Raw genomic sequence first — 17,863 nt, forward strand, 5'->3', positions numbered from 1 at the left:
TAGAAGCATTAAGGACAATGGCATAAAGTTTATTGGATATAGACACGACAATGTTTATCTGGTGGATTTAAGTCTGCCATCATTTGAAAATATCAATTGTCTAGTGTCTATAAACGCCAATGATAGTGGGTTGTGGCATAGAAGGTTTGGACGTATTGAAATAAGCACTATAGCTAAAATCTCGAAATGAATCTTGTTGTGGGTCTTTCAAGCATCAAATCTGAAAGTAACAAAATATATGATGCATGTCAACTTGGGAAGCAAACAAGAGCCTCATTTGAGAGTAAAAATATTATCTCGACCACAATGCCTCTCCAACTCCTCCACCTGACCTATTTGGTCCCTTCGTACTCTAACCGATGTAGAACTAAACACACGCCCGCATGGTCCTTACATACTTTTCTCGTTTAGGCCCTAACATCCTCATCAGGCTAAAGGTTTAAATCCATTTAAATCTAATCACAAGCACCATGATCGGCCCATGGTCAACCTCCATGAATCCGTGCTATAGTATCCCTTAGTCTACATAGGATATGGGCCGAGTTCACTCTGATATTATTTGCCATAACCTAGGACCTCATCCAACAAGGCTAGTTGGAAGGTATTATTTGGGTTCTTTGATCCTATATAAGTACCCAAGATCTACCGAGCGATTAACCGATTTGAGACCAAACACATGCCCGCATGTGTCCTCACATCACCTATCCTAATCTATCTGTCACCTACATCGATGGCTTAGTCAAATTTTTGATTGTAACATTAGATGAGTCATTCTTAGATTAAGGCCCCATTTGGTAAAACTTTTGGTGGGCCAGAAAGTAGTTTCTGACCCTCCAAAAATACTTCTGAATGGAATAGAGGTGTTTGGTAAAATAATCGGAAAGCTATTTTAGCTTTGCCAAAAGACTAAAATGTTAGAAGTATGCCCTAGAAGCCAACGTGACTGACGCATATTTGTAATCTGGAGCATAAATTTATAATTTAATACTTATTAATAAATAAGATTAAGCAATTTGTTTTTCATTCATGTTTGTATGTGTCCATGAATCGTCCAAGAAATTAACAGATAATGACACACATTCTCAAGGAGTTGAGAATTTGAGGCATGTGTCATTAGGGATTAATTTCTAAATGCTCCTGATCGATATGGATCCATCATGAGGGACAGTGATCGATCCGCTGAGATTAGTGCACAGATTACTTAGTCAGATGGACGAGTCTCAAGTCCACGGTGTAGAGACACTGGAGTGATTATGCGAGTACTTGTTAGAGAACAAGGGACTGAGCGTGACCAAAGATAGTAGTCACATGGATGTCTATCCACTCGTTAGTGACTACTTATGCTGTAGTTGTATGACTGGTCCTTTGACCTGCGATGCCTCAGCTATTCACTGTGAGGTTGCTGTAGTTTGACAAGCATGTAAACTTAGGCCCCAGCCATTCGGATCCTTGTAGTACGGATTGGCTACAGTAGGTTCATTTTGGAATAGGGTTGCATCTAGATGGGATCTATCGATCTTGATAGATTAGGAGTGATCCTATGTGATTTATGAGACTGAGTTCGATAAATTTCAAGCAAGGTATTTTGGAAAAAGAGTTTTTCATATCTCGAACTGGAAGTCGTATAAATTTGACATATGACGGACGATGGGATTTGACGAGATATTCATAACCTCCGTCACGTCGGGATCCATGATAGAGGGACTGTATCATATGCTAACTGCACCAAGAGGTTCAGACATTTCATTTTGCTGGGTTGCCACCATATACTGATAGGTGTCACTAGTGGATTGTGAGACTTGAAGGCATTCACTTGATGATCAGTGAACCCTGAGAGTAGAACTGAAATCGTTTCAGTCCACTGAAAGGAGTTTCAGTGAGATCTTAATATGTCTCACAAACAGTTAGAATAGAACCTACGGGATCACATACATAGAGGATTTAATTAGTCAGACTATCATAATTGTGATTTAGAATCTCAATTGAAGTCAATTATTAATATAATTGGTGATTGAATTAATCCACTAAGTATTAGTGAGTTAATGGAAGAAGAATTAAGTGGAATTGATTGCAATTGGGCTGAATTAATGAGCCAAATCAAATTGGGTTCGACCCAAATTGATTTGGGTTCATGATTGGGTCAATTTGATTAAACCAAGGTTTATGCGGATTTTAAAGACCACATGTTGTCGTAGGATGAATATGACTTAAGTCATGTTCATACTATGCGGACTTTAAAGTCCACATGTCGTCGTAGGATGCATGCTTCCAAATCAATTAATTCTCCTAATAAGATTAGGAGTCCTAATGTGATTAGAAAATTAATCAATTGATTAAGTGGACACATATCATGCATCTATGAGCACAAGGATTGGACACTTAGCATTAATCCAAGGGTGGGTTATAGTTCCATACTCCTAATAGGATTAGGAGAAGCCCTAAACCCAATTTATAAAAGGGGAGGCATGTGCATTGAATTTTTAATTCTAGACCCCTACGCCTCCTCTCTCCCTCTCTTCTTCCTTCCTTCTCCATGACAGCAAAGGGACCTCGTCTTCCTCTTTATCCACGGGAGCAAGGCAAGGAAGATCCATGCTTAAAGCTTCATCCCTCATCTTCCTCCATTGCAAGCGAGGTTGAAGAAGAAAGCATTCTTCTTCAAAGAGGTATGCTGCAGATTTTTATCTTCCAATAGTATGATAGTCATGAGAGATTTTTGCAAGGAGCTAGCACTGTGGTAAGATCCTATCTTAGATGATTAGATCCTCGTGTGGATACCTGTGGAGGCCGGACACTTGTGCGGCTTAACCAGGAACCTAGAAAGATCATCAGGTTGCGGTATTCTACACCTGCAGAATTTTTGAAGATGAGATCTTCAAATTTATATCTTCTGATTTTTGTTTTAGTTTTATGAATCTTAATCAACCCTCCTCAGATCCTATTCTTCCTCCCTAATGAGTTCAAAGATCTTCTGAATTTGGATTCAGAAAAATTTTTGAATTCTACGATCCGAGGCGCGTTCATACGATGAACGACGTCCCGTTCGAATTCCGCTGCGAACGTCGCATCGAACGGGGCGTAACTTAGCAGTGGTATCAGAGCCAAGGTTCTAGGAAGCATGATTAGAACTTAAGGATTGATTACCAAATTTTTAATCTGATTTTTAAAAGAATTATGCTTGCTGGATTTTCTGCGTGCTGAAATTTCAGGTTGCTGAAATTTTCAGCATGTAGATTTTTATTTTGCTATGATCTTACAAATTATTTTAGAATTGTAATTAGATTACAATGTTTTAAATCAAGTAATGCATGATCTAAAATCCAGAGAATAGCATAATAGGCTTAAAAGTTTTAGATCTGAAAATATACATGAGATACATGTAGTAATCATAATGTTCATACTTGTTTAAGGTTATGTTTAAAATAATGTATGCATGAGATGTATGTATTAGTTAAACAGAATTTATTTGCATGAGATGTAAATAAAATACTTAAACAATAGGATATTTACATAAGATGTAAACTGAAACAATTATGTCATTTACATAAGTTGTAATCACATAATATATGAAAAGGTTTCATAATTATATAGGATGTAAACCTGAACCAATGTGACATTTACATAAGATGTAAATCGAATGACATATGGTATGGGATAGATGGTTACATTAGATGTACATCTCAAGAGACCTAAAACCTTCCTAAATCAATAGAGAGTGAACGATACATTGAGCTAGCCATATTTGATTAATTGATCTAATTGGTGTCTAGGAAAGCTCAAAGGTGGTTACTTAATTAGGACCTTACTCTCTGAGTAAGGGAAGCCTCCCACCTGCTTACCTGGCCAATTGATCGATTACCTCCTATGGAAAGCTCAAAGTTGGAATCACTAAGATCTGATTACCTAATATTAAGTCGATTGGTCTTCCACCGTAGTAGAGTTGCTAAGATCTTTCTGGCGTTGATTAGTCTCGGCTGGATACAGTGGGCTAGTTGCATCGGAGGATTGGACCTCTCTATTAACATGAGATGTTGTGGGGTAAAGGTGGGGTTGGGCTCCAATAACTGTTAGGTGAGGATCCAATCACAGTTTTATTTTCGCGGGATATACTGTGGGTCTGACTTAACCAAGGAACGGATCCAATAACTGTTAGGTGAGGTCCTTATGACTTGAAGACCAGGTTAGCTCAATATGCTTATGAAGCATTATATAAGAGTTGTACACTCATCGTCTATGTGTCTCCAATAACTGTTAGGTGAGGTGACATGTAGATTGGTGGGACCGCAGCACCCCACTCGAAATCCTAAATCGCAGGTTTCCGTATCTTTACCAGGGGAGTGTGAGAGATCCGAGAAATAGTGAGAGGATTTGATCCAATTTTGTTTTAAAAGTTCCTAAAACAAATTAATGTCAAATACAAATTTCTAATTAGAATCTTTACTCTCTGCAGATGTAAATGGCTTCCAACCCGATAATTCGAATTCTAGATAACAATAGGTTGACCGGACCAAACTATAAAGATTGGCTCCGCAACTTGAAAATTGTCTTGAGTTGCGAAAAGATAGCTTATGTTCTTGACCATGAACTTCCGGTGTTACCAGCCCGTGCAACCAATGAGCTACATGAGACGTATGCAAAATGGTTGGATGACGACAATAAGGTTAGGTGCTACATTTTGACATCCATGTCCAACGAATTGCAATGCCAACATGAGAGCATGAAGACTGCTAAGGACATACTTGATCACCTACAAGAGTTGTATGGTAAACAGAGTAGCGCAGCGAGGTTTGAAGTGTCCAAGCGGCTCTTCAAAGCTAAGATGCGCGATGGGCAATCCGTCCATGAACATGGTTTGACCATGATCAAAGATCTTGAGGAGCTTGAGAAGCTTGGCATGACTATGCACAAGAATTTGCAAACGGATTTGATCCTACAATCGTTGCCATCTTCATATAGGCAGTTTATTGTAAACTACCATATGAATAAAAGTGAATGCACCAAGCTTGAATTGTTGAATATGTTGGTGACAACTGAGGGAGCCTTGAAAGGTTCAAGGGACACAGTTTTCGCTGTTGAGCTAGCTTCTACTTCCAAGAGAAAGTCTACTGGGAAGAGAAGAAGCCTGCGAAGAAGCAGAAGACCGAGAAAAAGCCGAAGAAGGAAGTTCCTAAGAAGAAGACCGAACCCAAAGAAAAATGTTTCCATTGCAATGAAGACGGCTATTGGAAAAGAAACTGTCCTATCTATATGGAAAACATAAAGAGCAAGAAGGGTGACACGCCTTCTGAAGGTATGTCTAATATGCTCATTATTGAAACTAATCTAACGATTTCTTCTATTTCCAGTTGGGTTATAGACTCTGGTTCTAGTGTTCACTTGTGCACTACCATGCAGGATCTAAAGAAAAGTAGAAGGCTTGCGGAAGGTGCGGTAACCCTACGGGTTGGCAATGAAGTAAGAGTTGCTGCTGTTGCTGTGGGCACATTTTCTTTGCATTTACCATCAGGATTTAGTTTGATACTTAGAGATTGTTATTTTGTACCTAGTGGTAGCAGAAATCTGATTTCTGCATCTTGTCTAGTACAAGAACTTTATGAATTCAATTTCAATAAAGACTACGTTTCCATTTATTTGCAAAATAAACTGTTTGGACGTGGTTTTATGATTGACAGTCTCTATCACTTACATATTGATGTATCTGTGAACGTATTTGAGCATACAGTGAGTACCATAGGATCTAAAAGATCTAGAGATGAGATAAATCAAAAGTATTTATGGCACCTCAGACTTGGTCATATAGGAGAAGACAGAATTAACAAATTGGAGAAACATGGGCTTTTGAGTTCATTGACTTCTGAGTCATATCCGATTTGTGAATCATGCCTTCAAGGAAAAATGGCCAAATTACCCTTTGTAGGACACGAGGAGAGGTCCACTGAAATACTTGCCCTAGTACACATTGATGTGTGTGGCCCATTCAATGTGCAGGCTAGGGGTCAATTTTTCTACTTTATTACTTTTACCGATGATTTCTCACGGTATGGTCATGTCTATCTTATGAGACATAAATCTGAAGCATTTGAAAGGTTCAAAGAATTCAGATTTGAAGTAGAAAAATAGACAGAAAAACTCATTAAGGTTCTTCGATCAGATCGAGGAGGAGAATACCTTAGTGGAGAGTTTCGCGATTATCTCAAACAAAATGGTATAGTTTTACAATGGACACCTCCTGAAACACCTTAACTCAACGGAGTATCAGAAAGGAGGAATCAGACCCTATTGGATATGGTCAGGTTCATGATGAGCTTCACTAACTTACCCTTATTCTTGTGGGGAGATGCCATACTTACAGCTATCTAGATATTGAATAGAGTTCCCTCTAAGTCCGTTCCTACCACACCGTATGAGATATAGCATGGTAAGAAATCAAGTCTTGGTTATCTCAAGATTTGGGGATGTCCAGTCCATGTCAAGCGACAGCAGGCGGACAAGTTAGAGTCTAGGACAATTAGTGCTCGTTTCATTAGATATCCTAAAGAGTCGTTAGGATACAATTTTTACATTCCAGAAGATCACAAAGTGTTTGTGAGCTGACATGCCATCTTCTTGGAAAAACATTTTATCCTTGATAGAGGCAGTGGGAGAAAAATTGAGCTCGAAGAGAAAGTCTCTGAAGAGCAACGAGCAATTGAGCCTAGTGAACCTATTCACATTGAGCCAATACATGAAGAACCTCGTCCACTTCGTAGATCCAGTAGGATCTCCCATCCTCCTGAAAGATACTTAGGTATGCTTACAGAGAAAATAGAGGAAGAGTTCCTCATCGGAGAATGAGATCATAGTAATGATCCCAAGACCTACAACAAAGCGATGTTAGACATCGACTCCAAAAAATAGATGGATGCGATGAAGTCAGAAATAGACTCTATGCATTCCAACCAAGTATGGACCTTAGTAGATCCGCCTAAAGTTATAGTACCTATTGGGTGTAAATGGATCTACAAAAGAAAAATGGGTTCAGATGGCAAGGTAGAGACCTATAAGGCAAGGTTGGTGGCAAAAGGTTATAGTCAGTGCGAAAACTGCATTCCTTAATGGATATCTTGAGGAAGATATCTATATGGAACAGCCTCAGGGTTTCACTTCTAGTGATGGTGATCACAAGATCTGCAAGCTGCAAAGATCCATCTATGGACTAAAGCAAGCATCTCGGAGTTGGAACACTCATTTCGATGATATGATCAAATCGTTTGATTTCATCAAGAACGAAGAGGAACCATGTGTGTACAAAAAGGTCAGTGGGAGGGCTATAGTATTCCTCATATTGTACGTGGATGATATACTCCTGATTGGGAATGATATTCCCATGCTCACATCGGTCAAGTTATGGTTGTCTAAGAAGTTCTCCATCGGTCAAGTTAAGGTAGAGACCTAGGTGAAGCATCTTATATTTTGGGGATTAAGGTCTATAGAGACAGATCTAAGAGGATGCTTGGGCTATCACAAAAAATGTACATAGGGGAAGTGCTGAAAAGGTTCAGCATGGAAAACTCTAAGAGGGAATTGTTACCCCTAAGGCATGGGATAAATCTCTCCAAAAGAATGTGCCCCAAAAAATCTGAAGAGATTCAGCGCATGAGTAGGATCCCTTATGCATCGGCAATAGGGAGCCTCATGTATGTCATGCTATGTACTCGACCTGATATAGCACATGCTGTGAGTGTCACGAGCAGATATCAGTCAAATTCAAGCGAGGAGCACTGGATAGCTGTGAAAATATCCTTAAGTACTTAAGAAGGACTAAGGATATGTTTTTGGTATTTGGGGGAGGCACAGAGTTAAAGGTAGAAAGATATACTGATTCAGATTTCATGACTGACCCTGATGATAAAAAGTCTACATCAGGATATATATTCTTATACAATAGAGGATCGGTAAATTGGAAGAGTTCCAAGCAAACGATTATTGCAGATTCTATCATGAAAGCAGAGTACATTGTGAAAGTGAATCCTAGGTTCTTCGGTATTAAGCATGCTGAATTTTTTTTAAAAAAAAAACCATGGCTGAACCTGCCAAATGAGAACTAGAATCCTTCGCACTGCACTAGCTCGGGCTGAGACCGAACTGAACTTCAGCAGAAAGGAAACCGCACCCAATCTGATCGGGTTGCCTACGTACCCCTTCATAAGGAGGATCAAGCCATACGTAGTTCTTTTTAAGTTTTAAAATGCAGCAGAAAAACCGAATCAAACAATTTAATTCATGCATACTTACAAGATCAAATCTAGAAATCAGCACTTTAAGAACACATAGGATTATGCCGGAATCGTTTAAACAATTATGCTAAAACTTTCATGCATTATTAACTATCATATCTGAAAGGTAAATACTCTATTCTGATTAATCTCCGAATATCCATCGAATGGATTCTGGAAATAACTCCGTGAGGAGCCCCAAAGGAGGGTAAAACCTCGGAAAATCAGACCTAGACCCAGATTTCAAAATAAAATATTGATGTGGGATTAATACCTTTTATGATAGAAGAAACTTGTGGATCTGATCCTTGACTTCGCAGCCACGCACTCGAATGGCCTCTATGAGAAGTACACGCAAAGCCCTAGGTAGATCGTCTTCCGCGGGAGTGCTAGCTCGCGCAGGAACATTGAATGGCTGAAGCTGTCTCCTTCTAAACACTCAACCTTTGATTGTTCTTCAAGGATATTGAGGATAGACGTGAGGAAGAAGGAGAAGAAGGGATGGAGGCCCTTAGAAAATTTTTTTAGAATTTTTTGAAACTTCTAAATATTGTATATTTTGAACCCAAGGCATGGGGGTCTTTTATAGCCAAAAGACCACCCCACGCCTCACACCTAATTTAGCCAACTAATTTAGCTGATAAAATCCCCCAAAAATTTTGGTGGTTTGGCAGCTAAGAGGAGATAAATATATCCAAATTTTGTGCATTTTGGATCCCTAAAAGATAAGAATTCATGCATCCAAAGTTCAGCCACAGACCACCCTATTTCATACACCATGCAATCCCTACAAATTAGGAAATTCATCTAAATCTTTCTAGAAAGATTTAAGATGCCATTTTTATTGGAAATATAGCCCTAAGCCTCCTCTCTTCTCATGCCAATTTTTGGCCAAAAATAAGGAGGATAGGCATGGAAAATATTGGAGATAAATCAAGGTATCATTCTTCTCCAAGAAGATAAGGATGGGTTCCTAAAATTTAGGAATTTTTTTCCTTATCCAATTCTGATTATTTGGACTCATAATCCTCATCAAATAAGATCTTCTAATTGATTTGGATCAAGTCTAATCTAATTGGGTCAAGTCCCATCAATTTGGTCAAGCTCAATCTACTTGGGTTGAACCCAATCCAATTAGGTCAAACCCTGATGCAGCCCAAATTGAATCCTATTCAATTTGGCTCAACCTAGGCCCAATTACTCAATCAAATTGAGTTCATTAGCAATCTAATTGCTAATTAATCCTTCAATAATTTAATAATTATTTTAATGTAACTTTTGCTTAAGATAATTTGTCAATCGAATTGACCAAATTATCCCTGAATGATTCTTAATCATCAATCAGCCATTTGATCAACCTAGAAACTTCTATGCGTATGACCTCATAGGTTCGAACCTAAGCTGGTAGTATAGGAACATCTTCCTATACTAATCGATGTGACCATCTAGCAATGGTACCTGACGTCCGGATAGGCCGAATATATGCGAAGCAAATATTCTAGAACCCTGGACTATGGTTACTGTATAATTCAATCCCTTTGACTCCTAATGCCAGGATGACTTAGAGCTCACTGTCAACCCTATAATTAGTACATCCATTATTTGATTAACTTTAGATATCCCGTGACTCCTCACTGGAATTACCCTGGCCAAGGTTTTGCTAAATTAATCACAAGATATTATCTCCTGTTTCCAGGAGGGGTCAATTCCATCTTGACTCACAATTAACTACGCAAGTACTTGACTGCACCCAGTGACCTTCCGTCACTGAATTAGAAATTCAGGTAGTTCGATACCAAAGTACAGTGAGTTACTTGCGAGTCACAGGTTGCGGTCTCAGGTCAGAGGGCCAAACTTATACCCATATCTACTCGGAACATCTCTCGACAGTAGAGCATTCCGGAATTGATCACGTTCAGTGAAATGTACTCCTACATTTCACCTGTGTGGCATACCAGTGTCTCCACACTCCTTGGTTAAGAGGACAACCAACGTATATGTCACACAACGACCTAATCTCGATAATGTTGTCGTCCTAGTAACAACATATCATTTGGTCGCGAACAAGTTTAAGGACTCAAAGATAAATCCTCCTTTATCATAACATAAGTCCTAAGGACTTCATCATATAAGAGTTCATTTGAAGATGAAATGATGAATAATATCAAATAACACTTTATTAATTTGTCAATTCATTTACAAAATTCAATCATCAATATGCTGACGATTGACATTTAGGATACAATTCCCAACAACTCTCACTTAGCCTAAAGCCAATCGGCACAGTATCTAATACCCATCTTCGACTTGTGTTCGTTGAACTCTTTGATGCCGAGGACTTTGGTAAATGGGTCAGCCAGATTTTCTTTTGTGTCAATCTTCTGAATATCAATATCACCTCGTTCTATAATCTCTCGAACTAGGTGATAGCGTCGCAGAATATGCTTGGTCCGCTGATGTGCTTTAGGTTCCTTTGTCTGAGCTATGGCTCCAGTGTTATCACAAAATATAGGAACTGGACCATCAATGGAAGGTGCCACTCCCAGCTTGGTGATGAACTTGCGCAACCATACGGCTTCCTTGGCTGCATCAGATGCTGCGATATATTCTGCTTCACATGTTGAATCTGTCACTGTATGCTGCTTGAAACTCTTCCAGCTGATGACTCCACCCTTAAGAGTAAAGATATATCCCGACACGCTCTTGCTATCATCTTGATCTGACTGAAAATTTGAATCGGTATATCCTTCAAGTTTTAAGTCAGAATCACCATAGACAAGCCACTGGTCTTTAGTATTTCTCAAATACTTAAGAATGGTTTTCACAACCTTCCAGTGGTTGCTACCAGGATCAGACTGGTGTCTGCTCACTACTCCTAGTGAGTATGCCACGTCTAGTCTAATACATGTCATGGCATACATTATAGATCCCACTACCGAAGCATATGGAATTCTATCCATACTCTCTCTTTCTTGAGGGGTTGTCGGACAATCCTTTTTAGAGAGGTTAATTCCATGGCCCATTGGAAGATAGCCTTTCTTGGAATTAATCATACTGAACCTCTTCAGTATAGTATCAATGTATGTGGATTGGGATAATCCAAGCAATCTTTTAGATCTATCTCTATAGATCTTCACCCCTAGGATGTAAGATGTTTCTCCCAAATCCTTCATGGCAAATTGAGATGATAGCCATACCTTTATTCCTTGTAATGCAGGAATGTCATTCCCGATTAAAAGAATGTCATCCACATACAAAATTAGAAATATAATTACTGAACCATTGACCCATTTATAAATGCAGGGTTCTTCTTCATTTTTAACGAAGCCATACGTTTTGATTACCTTATCAAAGCATATGTTCCAACTCCGAGAAGCTTGCTTTAATCCATAAATGGACCTTTGAAGCTTGCACACTTTAGACTCATCTGCAGATGTAAAACCTTCAGGTTGTATCATATACACTTCCTCTTCTAAATCTTCATTTAGAAATGCGGTCTTTACATCCATTTGCCAGATTTCATAGTCTAAATGTGCTGCTATCGCAAGCACAATCCGAATGGATTTGAGCATTGCCACAGGAGAAAATATCTCGTCATAGTCAATACCATAACGTTGACGATATCCTTTGGCAACCAGACGGGCTTTGATGATATCCGTCTATGCCCCATTTTCTTTTGAATATCCACTTACACCCTATGGGTTTAATCCTTTCGAGTGGGTCAACTAATGTCCATACATCATTGACCTTCATGGATTCCATTTCAGATTGCATGGCTCCAAGCCATTTATCAGAGTCATACCTCTGCATTGCATCCATATATGTGATTGGATCCTCATCGTTTTCATCAAGTTCGATAGGATCCCCGTCCCGGACCAAGAACCGTAGTATCTGTCCGGTTGACATGGTACTCTACCTGATCGCCTTAATGGTGCATCTAAGATGGGTTCTGGATCTGATCTAATCAACTCCGACTCAATTGGTTCAGTGGATGGTGTCGGGTCTTCTACATGTTGAACTTTCCTAAGCTCAATATTAGAGCTTTTAGTTTCTTCACTAAGAAATTCTTTCTCTAGGAAAACAGCTCTATTGCTTACGAACAACTTTTGTTGTTCAGCAAAGTAGAAGTAATATCCTTTAGTTTCTTTAGGATAACCAACAAAGAAACATTTGTCAGACTTGGGTTCAAGTTTGTCTGTCTTCAAACGTTTGACGTACGCTGGACACCCCCAAACCCTAAAGTGAGAGAGCATCGGCTTACATCCAGTCCACATCTCATGTGGTATTTTATTTACAGACTTACTTGGAACCTTATTTAGAATATAGCAGGCTGACTCAAGAGCATATCCCCAAAAGGATATGGGCAGATCAGCAAACCCCATCATGGATCGAATCATGTCTAACAGAGTTCGAGTTCTTCTTTCTGATACACCATTATATTGTGGTGTACCAGGAGGAGTCCATTGGGAGAGAATCCCATTTTCTCCTAGATATGTCAAAAACTCACTGGTGAGGTATTCACCTCCTCGATCTGATCGAAGAGTTTTAATACTCTTTTCAATTTATTTTTCTACTTCATTACGATATAATTTGAACATTTCAAATAATTCAGATTTATGTCTCATTAAATAGACATAACCATACCTAGAAAGGTCGTCTGTAAACGTAATGAAATATGAATACCCACCCCTAGCATCTGTGCTCATTGGCCCACATACATCAGAATGTACAAGGGTCAATAAGTCACTGGCTCGTTCACCTTTTTCGGTAAAAGGTGATTTGGTCATCTTACCAAGAAAATATGACTCACAGCACTACAGGAAAATGGGTCTTTCCCGACGCTTTTTTCCCGACGCTAGGGAGAAGCGTCGGGAAAAACAGGAACACCGCCGACATTTGCCGACGCTTTAAATAAGCATCGGTAATTCTTAAGAACAGCCGACGCACGTGAGCGTCGTCGTAATGTTAGAGAAAAAGCCGACGCTTTTTTTAAGAATAGACGACGCTTATTAGCGTCGTACTAGTCAGCCTAAAACGACGCGTATAAGCGTCGTCAAAAGTCAAATTAACAACCAAAACCAAGCAGCCGGCCCCCTCCTACTCATTTTGCATCCCGACTGATCGATCAAGCCCTAGCTCCTCTCCTCCTCCCTTCTCTCCGACGACGAGCGACCGGCCCTTGTCCTCTCCGGCGCCGAGCAAAGTACGATGGCAAGCTCCTCTCCTCCTCCCTCCTCTCTGGCGCCGAGCGACCGTCCGCGTCCTCCTCTCCTCCTTCCTCCTCTGCGGCGCCGACCGGCCGACCCCATCTCCCTCCGCCTGAGAAACAGGTAATTCAAAAGATTTTTAGAGGCAAAGATAGATATGTCATTAAATTAATAGATAACTTAATTTTGGTAATCCACGCCAATCGACTTGGATTTTAGGGTTCTTTCCTGCATTGATGAATTGAGTAGATAAACTTTCCTTTTAGGATTTTTGCATGTCAGATTTCTTGTAGCAAGTCAAAATTTTCAGATTTTTTGAGTGAAGTATATGCGATTCAATGGCGATGGCTTTAGCTGCAGCCTCTGCTTCTCTCCTCCCCACTCTCTTGCTATTTATTAAACCAGGAAAATCGCGGGACTCCTCTAGGTTTCTGTTTCTTGGTTTCTTGAGAGGTTTGACGCTACCACTTTGGCCATCTGGGGATACCAGATTCTAAGGTTTCAGATCCGGGTTCTAACCTTATTTTTCCGTAAGCCTTCTTGCCCTTTTTTTTTTTACAGATAATGGGAGCGGGTTTCATGCCCCCACCCTCACGTAAGCCATATTAATGGTTTTTTTTGGTTACTTAGAAGTCTAAATTTCAAATTTTAATCTTTATTATGCATCTAAATTTCAATCTTTAATCGTTTTCCCTCAACTGTGGCGTTTAATGATCATCTGAATATAATTAGCTTCGATGGTCATGAATTCCTGGCACAATTTCTATGATTGCAGTTGAAGTATTGAGTGTAATGGTTCTTCTGGATGATCGCTGCTAGATTATCATATTTATGCATGACTACTGTTTTATGGACTCATAGCTCGAGGTTGAAATTAGTTTCCTCTGGATTCTTTAAAGAGGAAATTGATAGATATGTCAATGCACTTGCAACCATTAAAAACAAAAAAGTATTAAATATGCATTATATGATTTTAATTTCTCCCTTCATCCCATTTCTTTAAGTGCTATGCTAGCTATTCAGATGGATAAAAGGGTTTTTATTTCCCATTATTTATTCTTCTTTTATAGTCTTGTTCCTCTTGGTTCATGGGGCTGTAATATACTTTTAACTTTAAGACATGTAACTTTACAGAATGCCTATTCATGTAACTTCTTTTGTGATGTGTTGGAGATCTTACACTTGCTTAAAACGGGGTTCTCAGAAACCTACAGCATGCCTCATCTTTAGTTGTATATTGGAGACTTGCTTTGTCCCCTATTTTGAATGCTCACTTTTAGGAACAGAAACAATAAAGATCAGCACATACAGTGTATTCTTCAGTGGATGAAAGGAGTGATACTTGCCCTACTTGTAAACAGGTATACATTGTTCCCGCACTTATGAATTACATCTCTCTTTCTCTCTCGTGGCAATTTTGACAGTTATGTGATTACTGATATGTTTCTTCTGTTTCATTAGGTAATGATTTTTGAGAAAATCATTTAGAAAGATTTATACTTGCTAATTTGCTTTAAAAAGATTTATAGCGTTAACAAGAACACTAGCACACAGGTCAATACGAAGGAGAAGGCGAAACATTAATAAAATCTTTCATTCCTTTTAGCATCTATAACATCTCTTTCCAACCCTTCTTTCGGAGAAATAAAAGCTCTTATGCAAGAATGAGTTGTGATTCAGAGTTGCATGAGTTGTTAATATATCATGAGTAAACAATGGGTAGTGTATCGAGCAGCTCAGCATCAGAAACAATCTTACCAGAGAATTGGTGAGCACCGCAATCAATATTTAGATTTTATTTATTATTTAACTAATATTGCTTCTTTTTGTGCATACTAGGTAACAACATGCCGCGAGGAAAACGATTCAGAGATGTTGAGTTTCAGCACACATCTGTGGGATCTTCTTCCGATCAGTCCTTGCGGTCCCAGCAGCACGAGTCTCATTCTCAGCATGAGTCCCATACTCAGCACGAGTCTCAGTCTGAGCACGTGCCACCTGCTGATTGTCCTGACATGGATGACGTGCACATCCAGGATAATTTGATTTACATTTTATATTAAATCATTTGCCTTTAATGTTTTAATTAATGGATATTTTATTTTATTTTTATAGATGGATTGGGAAGAGTGAGGAGGACACGAGGACCCACTCGAGCACGGGACGTGTGGAGCCTACGCGAGGATGAGAAGATCGTGGTCCATTGCAATGAATTGGGGCAGCCCATCAAGAGGGCTGCAAGCATTTTATCAACTTTTCTAAGATCGGTTGCGCGGAAGGGTCAGTTGTGTCCGCTCAACTATACGAAATGGAATGAAATGCTTCCTTCGTATAAGGTTGAGCTTCTTAAAGTTATTGAGGTAAAGAATTGAATTTGCTTACTATCACAATTTTATTTTTTAATTTAACATTGTTATAACATTCTTTAAATATTTTGGTGTAGAAAAAGTTTTTGCTCCCTAAAGAGAGCCATGATTGGGTGCTGAAGTCTGTCAACCGCAAGTGGAAAGAATATAGGGCCAAGTTAAAGGCGGACTGGAAGCACGATGGTATGACAGAAGAGGAGGTTGCCCGTGTTTGTCCTCCTGATGTAATCCCTCATCAGTGGAGGGAGCTTGTCCACTATTGATTTTCCGAGAAAGCTCAGGTTGTGTATATTTTTTCAATATCTTAGATTGTATTTATTAATAATTTAGATTACAAATTTATATTGTTTATTCTTTTTTTGGAAGACATATTCCAACATTGGTAGAGCTGCACGAGCCTCTCAGACTGTTCCTCATACTTCAGGCTCGATGAGTTATGCTCGATGTAAAGCTGAATTCGTAAGTTTTTTTGCAACTCTTTGAAACTATTTTAAACTGTTTTATCATATAGCATGTATCATGATAACTAGCTTGCCAATATACCTTTTGTTGTAGATGGATGATAATGGGAGGGAGCCTGGCAAGGTGGAGTTTTATAAGATGACTCACACCCATAGAGATGGCAGTTTTGTTCGGGAGGAGTCAAGAGATATAGTTGTATGTATTCATCTTTGAATCTTTCAACGATATTTTTATTAGTTCTGTTATTGGCATACATTAATATGACTTTTTCTTTTGAGAGATATAGGACAGGGCAACAACTCTTATTTCAGAGCGCATCGGAGAGTCATCATCATCCGACGCGACCAGTCATGTCGAAGCTCAGGTGCTCGCTGAATTATTGGGCCCAGAGCGTTATGGTAGAGTAAGGGGTTATGGCGTTGGAGTTACCCCCACTCAGTTGTCTGCGGTGGGCATGTATACAAGAAATGCTGGAGAAGACAGTAGCAATGCAGAAGTTAGTAAACTTCGGGCAACAATTGAAGATATGAAGGATCGCCATCAGGCAGAGTTGGCGGAGTTGAAGCAGAACCAACAAACTTTGCAGTCTCAGCTTGAGCATATTTCATCTATGTTACAGCGATTTCTCCCTCCTCAAGTAAATAACTATATATATTTGATGATTTTACATAATTATCACTTATTTTGCATGAGTTAATGATTTTCATATTCCTAACTTCTAATGTTTTTCTTTTTTTGCTTGTAGATTTCTGATATTTCAATAGCTCGTAGAGATGATGATGGTGCTGAATCCGGTCCCTGATACGTTTTAGTCTGTTATTTAAGAAGTTTTATATGTATCTTTCTTATATTTTTCAAAGTACATTGTAATTCTAAACTTATTATGTAAATTTAATCATATATGACAATATGAATGTTTTGAATGATCTGAATATTTATTTTGATGTAAATGTAATGCAGGTCCATATTCCTGTAAATGTCGATTTATGATATGCATGTGTATTTCTAATATTTTTTTTTTAAAAAAAATTCTACGCCGACGCTTTAAAGCGTCGTTAAAAACCACGTTTGTAAAGGGCTGAAGCGCTTTCGCCGACGCTTAAAAGCGTCGGCAAAACCCACCCCATTAACGGCACGCGCTATTTTTAGTCTATGCCGACGCTACATTGCGTCGGAAAAGGAACATACACCGACGCATTTTTACGCGTCGGTAAATCCTTGGTTTTGCCGACGCTTTCCTTTAGCGTCGGCAAAAACATTTCCCACTCAGGTATCCCCTACGCGTCTACGACGCTCTCTCTTGCGTTGGCGGGGTTTTTGCCGACGCTAATAAGCGTCGGTAAAGGTCAAGAAAAACGCCGCTAAAAGTTACCATTCCTGTAGTGCAGGTTGTCAATGATTCACAATCATTAACATTGAGGATTCCCTTTTTACTTAATCTGTTCATCCTGTTCTTGTTAATATGACCAAGCTTATGATGCCAAAGGTAGACATCCGTGACATTATCTATTCTACGGCGCTTATTGGACTTATACATTACATGAACAGGCTGTGACAAAATGTAAATGCTATT

General features: G+C 39.2%; 1 protein-coding gene across 1 annotated transcript; it reads left to right on the forward strand.

Annotated features, from left to right (window-relative positions):
- The first annotated feature begins 16,426 nt into the window (after positions 1-16,426).
- Positions 16,427-17,113, forward strand: LOC120106878. The gene is made up of 3 exons (XM_039119980.1): positions 16,427-16,485; positions 16,577-16,927; positions 17,036-17,113. The coding sequence occupies exons 1-3, from the start codon at positions 16,429-16,431 to the stop codon at positions 17,090-17,092; spliced, it is 465 nt and encodes a 154-aa protein (XP_038975908.1). The 5' UTR covers positions 16,427-16,428; the 3' UTR covers positions 17,093-17,113.
- The last annotated feature ends 750 nt before the right edge of the window (positions 17,114-17,863 follow it).

This window comes from Phoenix dactylifera, unplaced genomic scaffold, assembly GCF_009389715.1.
Source record: "Phoenix dactylifera cultivar Barhee BC4 unplaced genomic scaffold, palm_55x_up_171113_PBpolish2nd_filt_p 000673F, whole genome shotgun sequence".
Taxonomy (NCBI): Eukaryota; Viridiplantae; Streptophyta; class Magnoliopsida; order Arecales; family Arecaceae; genus Phoenix; species Phoenix dactylifera.